The sequence below is a fragment of the Cryptomeria japonica genome, unplaced genomic scaffold (assembly GCF_030272615.1).
Source record: "Cryptomeria japonica unplaced genomic scaffold, Sugi_1.0 HiC_scaffold_48, whole genome shotgun sequence".
Classification (NCBI taxonomy): Eukaryota; Viridiplantae; Streptophyta; class Pinopsida; order Cupressales; family Cupressaceae; genus Cryptomeria; species Cryptomeria japonica.
The window spans coordinates 104,505-111,386 of record NW_026728870.1 but is presented as its reverse complement, the minus strand read 5'-3'; the positions used below and the strand labels follow the sequence as shown (position 1 = coordinate 111,386).

Sequence of the window (6,882 nt, the reverse complement as noted above, 5' to 3'; positions counted from 1 at the left end):
TTCTTGCCAAGGTTGTTGCACAAAGGATAGAGAGAATTATGCCTAAGATTATATATCCTACTCAGACAGGATATGTAAAGGGAAGATACAGTTTGGAGAATCTCCTCACATGTTGGGAGGCTATGAGATGGGTTAAAGAGTCTAGACAATATGCAATCATTCTACTATTGGACTTTGAAAAAGCATATGATAGAATAGATTGAGGTTTTTATCAATATGGTGATGGAATGCCTTGGGTTTCTAGAAGACTACTGTAGGAAGGTCAACATACTAATAACAAATGCTAAGGCCTATGTAGAAATCAATGGTGTGAAATATGATAGGTTTTTCCTTTCTAGATCAATAAGGAAGGGATGCTCCCTTGCGCTTGCACTTTATATCATTGTTGGTGATGCTCTCTATTATATCCTAAGAGATTACTCAACCTCCTCGAGTGTGGATGAAATTAAGTTACCCAATGGAAGAAATCTCTCTAACATCCAGTTTGCAGATGATACCACAATTTTAACTAAATTGAAAGAAGAAAATCTAAATGCACTTTTGTACAAACTAGAGCTATTCTGTGAAGCCTTTGGTGGAAATATCTCAATGGCTAAATCTACTCTCCTAGGATGGGACGAGCAACCCCCACTTTGGTTAGATAAATACTCCTTTAGGTAGGAAGGACCTAACCAATTGATTAGATACCTTGGTATACCTTTTGCAGTAGAGCCCAAGCTAAAAGCAATGTGAGAGTGGGTTAGAAGTTAAATTGATAAAATTTAAGGAAATAGAATATATAAGCACCACCTTACCATTGGAGGGAGAGTTACCTCATCATTGGAGGGAGGGTTCAAGTTTGTCAAAAGATACTATCTTCCTACAACATTTATTATACATCTTTACGAAATTCAAGCAATTATAAGTTTAATTATATCCAAAAGATCATTTGGTCTAATGGAAAATGAGGGAGAAAGAACTGTGCTATTAAATGGAGTTGGTGCACTATGAGCAAGAACATGAGAGGAATCCGCTTAAAGGATTTAAGATGGAAAGGCAATGCATTAGCTTCTCAATGGATAGTCAAAGCTCTTAGCAGAGAAGAACAATGAAAGGTTTTGATTAGACATACCATTAGTAGGGCCATGTCTATAAATAATCTAAATAACTAACCCCTATTGTAGTGTACTATTTCAGTTGCTCATATGTGGTGTTGCAAGCCTTTATTGTAGTGTACTATTTCAAATGATATTCTACTAAATGATTCACTCCCTTGTGTAATTTGGCACATAAAAATTTATGATGTAAGATAATCATAACATTTTTTAACATTAAATATTATTTAAAAAAATCATAACATGGTAGGTAAGTATTTCATCAATAAAATGGTATATAATCATTTCAACATATTAAATCATTTCTTTTAAAAAAAAAAATTGCGCGAAACAAAGTTTAAATAAAAACAATTTAAAAAAAATATAAATTTATATAATTAAAAAAATTAATTTATTTTGTGTTATAATTTATATAAAACAAATTTATACATATATTATGTAACTACAATTTTCTAATAATTATACATTTGACATATTTCTAACATTCACTGTATACAGATACTTCTTCTATACATTTCAAGCTCTAAAAATATACAAGTTATAAATTTAACTATTATAATAGATTTATTTTATAAAATTTTATTGAAATTTTTTCCCGTATCTTTATATTTGGCCCTAAAGTTTACCCCACTTCTATAATATTGATCTACTTTAGCTTAATTAATACAATTATTGATAATATCACACATAATCTATAGTACTTTTGTGGTTCTCTATTTTACCACCTTCTTGTGAGTGATCACCTTAATAAATTTTACAAAAAGACCTAATCTAGAATCTATAATACAACATAATTCACATAATTCCCTTCCTTACGATTATAATCCTATTATTCAACTTAGCAAACATGATCTTGCGTGTTTAGTGTTTTTTTTTCTAATCCTAGGAATCTATCATTTCATTTGTATACAAAGGTCTATTTCCATGCTTATAGTATCATACCAAGTTTCAATTTTTCGTTATTTACATACACCACAATAAACTTCCTTTAGGATCCTTTTCTAATTTTTAATCTCAACAAATGACCAATTTTATTCCTTGTATTATAAGAAACTCTTAAAGTTTTATTTATTCAAGTAAACATTCATTAACAGATTTTAGTATATGATTCGAATATTTTCTCATCTAATATATCTTATGAAAGTTGGTAGTCATGATATGGTCCATTCAATTCTCTATTTTTCACATTTGACCCATCTAATATCACCAATAAAATATCCTTAAAACCTTTAATATCTTTGAATAAGATATAAAACATAGAATATTATGAAAATAGAATAATATAAAAGGTAAAACAAGGTGTGGAGGAGAGAATCTAATGGAACTCTTTAACAAACTATACAGAGTTCTAATTACATATGATGTAGATTATACCTTTTATAATATTCATGACATATGATGTAGATTATACATTTGACATATTTCAAACCTTCATTGTATAAGATATAACAAAATTTTATATATAGATAACAAAAATAGAACTCTTTAACAAACCATACAGAGTTCTAATTACATTTACATTGATGATTCTTCGAAATTTCAAATCACCATCAGAAGCGATTGGTTTTCGAGACCCAGTAAAACCAGCTTCGGAGCCAGCACCTTGCTCAGGATCCCTTCCAGTTGCAGCGTGGTTCCAAATTCATGACCAGCTGCAGAGTTTCCATCCGCCCTTGCGGGGTCTCTATCTCAATCTGGGCAAGGTGACTCTATTATTGTCTATGCTCTCCCATGCCTATGCCTTTGCCTTTGTTCATACTGGTTATGCCTCTACGGGGTAAACTGCTTTAGATTAGACCAAGTATGAATAAAAAACATGTACTTCTTCTGTACATTTGAAGCTCTCGGAAATACAAGTTAGAAATTTCTTGCATAGCCATTGCGTCCTTGACGATCGCCTCCTCTCTTTACGCCATTTGGAATATTGTCTTTCCATGGTAGAAATCAATCAGTAGGAGCAGAGAAAAACAATTATATTTGAAGACTATATTACATTATATGAATAGATAATAACTTAATTAAGGCTTTGCGAAATACCTCTGAAACCAGCCAACCTTTTCTTTTCAACATATACGCGACGCCCAGAGATGACAATAGGAGATGCCTGCTTACAAAATATAAATACAAGTTTTATGAAAATAAAGATAAATACAATATCTAATAACACTAAATAATTCGATACAAATTAAGTACCTTTACAGCACTCTCCACAGAAGTTGATGATTGGAACTCAATGAAACCATAGCAAAAGTTTTTTTCCTGCATTACAGTATTTAAACATTACAGAAGGAAAAGAGCAGAAAACAAGCGAGATTTGTTTTCAAAAACATACCTTGTTGGCTCTGATTTGAATTCCACCAGGCTTTATAGAACCATATTTTTTAAACTCTTCTTCAAGCAAAGTAATTGTAGAATTCCATGGCAAATTTCTTAAATGGATTGAGTTCTCATTGACTGTAAGTTATATGGGATTTCAAGGTTAGTGAGAAATTAAGAACCTGAAAGATACAATTAAAAAATGGTGAAGGGAAGATTATGGTAACCTGGGGCTTTTCCAGAATTAGAGTTCAAGGATTGTGATGTTGTATGTACTTGTGATGGTACATTTGCTTTCAGTCCGGTATTTATTGGAAATTTCACCACAACGGTTGGCCTTTGAATAGGATGTGGGTTCTCTTTCAAAAGCTGAACATTCAAAGAAAAAAATATCAGTAACATCATATTCTACAAACGCTCAATGTATGAAAGGGCTTTGAAGTGCTCGACGTGCATTCAAAATGTTTATACTTACGACTGCTAGAAAACTCATTTTTGTTGTTTCTTCTGGTGGTGAAATAGTTTTCTCAATATCCTTAAGCTGTTGTTCATTCTCAACAGTTTCAGTAGCATGTTTATTTTCCAATTTCGAAGGTTGTGATTCAAATCTTTGAATTTCTTTTGCAGGAACTATCTCTGCTAAGACACAGAAAGGCTGCGATTAAAGAAGATTCTACATCGAAAAATACTGAAAGATAGAAGAAGAGACCATTTTACCTTCCTGCAAAGGCTCATCACAAACAGCATTAGCCGACATATAAGTTTTGTCTTCTGAATACTGGGATTCTTCCAAATACCGAAATGCATCGTTTAGAACAAAATAGCCTCTCTCCTGTGGTGCTAAAAAGAAAGACTGGGCAAATTTTCTTTCGACATTCTCGTGCCCTAATATGATCCCAGTTACCAATATGATATAAGATTCATTATAAGCTTCTTGTGAATCCACAGTTCCTATTTTAACCGCATTTCCCTCATTGAGCGAAGACACTATATTGTTTTTAATAGCCTGTTGGTAACAACCATTCTAAACAAGAACAACATTATGTCTGCAAATTTGATTGAATAAAGAAATGTAAACTTAAACCATGCATAAAAATTAAACTTCGAAGGTATCTTGTAGTTGCATGCCATATGGTAATATTGTATTTCAAAAATGAATTTGTATGATTTGAAACTGTTTTACACTGAATCTAGTGCAATATTTGACTTACTTCTAGGGTTGTTACATGCAACAATTGACCATTGGGTTCAGGGCGGGTGATAGTGCTGCAATCTTTGTAGAACTCGTATAGCTTATCTGGACAGTTGTTTAGAACACAGTAATACTGGTTCACAAATTCGTTTGCAACCTATCAAACCAAAAGTGTTAATGAAATAAACTCCAAGCCCAACGCAAATGATCCAAACCCAAAACCACTTTATAAGAATAACAAGATGGTATAGTATTCATACCTCAGAGGCAGGAAATTCTCTTTGTAACTGCTGGGATTCCATCCTTCTGCATTGGAAATGATAATCAGTTGCATGTTAAAGTGTGTTGAATCTGCTAACTATCCCAATCACAAGTCTAGGAAAAATTGCAAAAGAGAAAATAAAGAGAATTTGTAGAACATATTTCCTGTTGCAGACCTTGTATGGATTTTAACTGTAAAGAGTTGCTTTTCAGTGAATGTGAATACTTTCCACACCTTTTAAAACCTCTCAACTGATTTAGTGGACTGAATTGAAATTTCGAAACAGCCTAAATATTTTTCTCACAAGCGCAGATACAAGGAGGCATAACAGCAGAGTACGAGTTAGTTTGCTTTTCTTTTCCTTTTCCAAATATATTTATAAGGCATAACAGGCGTGTCTTTTGACTAAGAGAATCGAAACTATTGAATTTTGGGATGATAACGTTTGTATGGCCATAATTACCTATTCCTATACAAGTCTAGTCTAATACAACAAGACGCACACATAAGTAAAAATGACGTTAGATTAATTAATTTAGAGTGAGGATTGAAATATTAAATGTTAAGAGAGTAATTGCAAAGAAAAGTATATGTAGTTCTATGGAAGATGTGTGGAAATGTGTTTGATGTGACATTGATTCTAAAGATCTGATGAAGGAAAATATGTAACTTAAATTTGTTCATTATATCAGATTTGTTCTAGGGTATTTTCATAGGGAAGAGCACCAGTAGTCGTTATAGCTAACTTCGTGCACCCACATATCCTAAAGGGTACGTCGTATTTTGGTTTTTTTTAGTCATCTTCGTATGCGACTTAACTGCTTATAGCTATTGATCTGGCTTCTGGGTAGTAACGATGCATGCTCTGGAATCAGTTATGCGCACAAAGGTAAAAAAGTACACATTTCAAAGTGTCGCCTGATACCTAACTAAAGATGTTCCAGTAACCGTCAACTCAAAATTGCTAGTACTTGTTGACAAATGTCCAAATAGCGATGCACAAATGTTCCAATAGTGGTGCACAAATGGGACAAATGTTCCAATAGTTGTTCACAAATGGGCCAATTAATTACAAAAAAAGATCGGCTATTGGTACAAAACAAATTTATTAATGGTGTTTTCACTATGAAGGCTATTGGGGGGTCAACATAACAATAAGGTGATGGTTCTTGGAACTATGTTATCTATTGGTGCTCTTCCCCTAGTATTACATATGTTCTCTAAGGCATAGATCTAATTTTGTTGGTTGTACTTTACTACTTCTTTTTTTTTTCCGTTATGTGATTTTTTATGCTCAAAGGCTGGTGGTGTTTGTATATATTAAGGGGAGATCATCGAGTCTAAAATGACAAACTTTACATTGAGCATCTTCATAGAACCAACTTTAGTTGGAAGCAAGCAAACATTTTGATGTCAAATTAATTTTTGGTAAGTCCTCTATTCAAAATGTTCCTATATAAATGTTCCTTCTTGTTCTACAATAGTGATAAGATGTTCTAGTATGTCAATTATATACATAACAAATACTCACATAAATGTACACATAGTCCACTCACAACAACTAGTGGATTTTTTTTAATGCCAATAACTTATTTGAAAATCAAAATCGTTGTTCAAGTACCGTGTTGATGAAACATTTTAAGAAAATCAATTTCAAATAACAGTCAAATCTTACCCTCGCCCAACTTATTACAACATTAAATTTGTCTCTAAGAATACATAATCATTAAGCTTATTCCCAGGAGGTCTCCCTTCAGGTGATTTCCTGAGAAGGCCCAATGCTTCACCTCTATATGCATCAACTAGATGCAATGAGTGCTAAGTAGACCATTCATTATCATGAGAGATGGGTTCTTGTGTACTACTACTCATGAAACATGGGTCAATGAGTTTGTCTCAAAAACTACATAATTGAATCTTGATAATAATATGATAATTTGGTTTGTTGTGGAAAATATATCCTACTTATAAATTGATAAGCTTAAGGGGCTCTATTATAAGTGGGTTCAACCTTGGAG

General features: G+C 32.7%; 1 protein-coding gene across 1 annotated transcript; it reads right to left on the bottom strand.

Moving 5' to 3' along the window:
- Positions 1-2,951: 2,951 nt before the first annotated feature.
- LOC131031335 (nuclear transport factor 2-like) lies at positions 2,952-4,904 on the bottom strand. The gene is made up of 9 exons (XM_059215046.1): positions 4,863-4,904; positions 4,622-4,759; positions 4,128-4,416; positions 3,886-4,046; positions 3,638-3,779; positions 3,427-3,548; positions 3,288-3,353; positions 3,132-3,198; positions 2,952-3,022 (listed from the first exon to the last, which is right to left on the bottom strand). The coding sequence occupies exons 1-9, from the start codon at positions 4,902-4,904 to the stop codon at positions 2,952-2,954; spliced, it is 1,098 nt and encodes a 365-aa protein (XP_059071029.1).
- Positions 4,905-6,882: the final 1,978 nt, after the last annotated feature.

Coding starts and splice junctions, on each gene's coding strand:
- LOC131031335 (XM_059215046.1), bottom strand. CDS start 4,904: ATGGAATCCCAGCAGTTACAAAGAGAATTTCCTGCCTCTGAG. Junction 3,780..3,885: donor AAATGAGTTTTCTAGCAGTC/GTAAGTATAAAC, acceptor TTGAATGTTCAG/CTTTTGAAAGAGAACCCACA. Junction 3,354..3,426: donor TTCAAATCAGAGCCAACAAG/GTATGTTTTTGA, acceptor ACTGTAATGCAG/GAAAAAAACTTTTGCTATGG.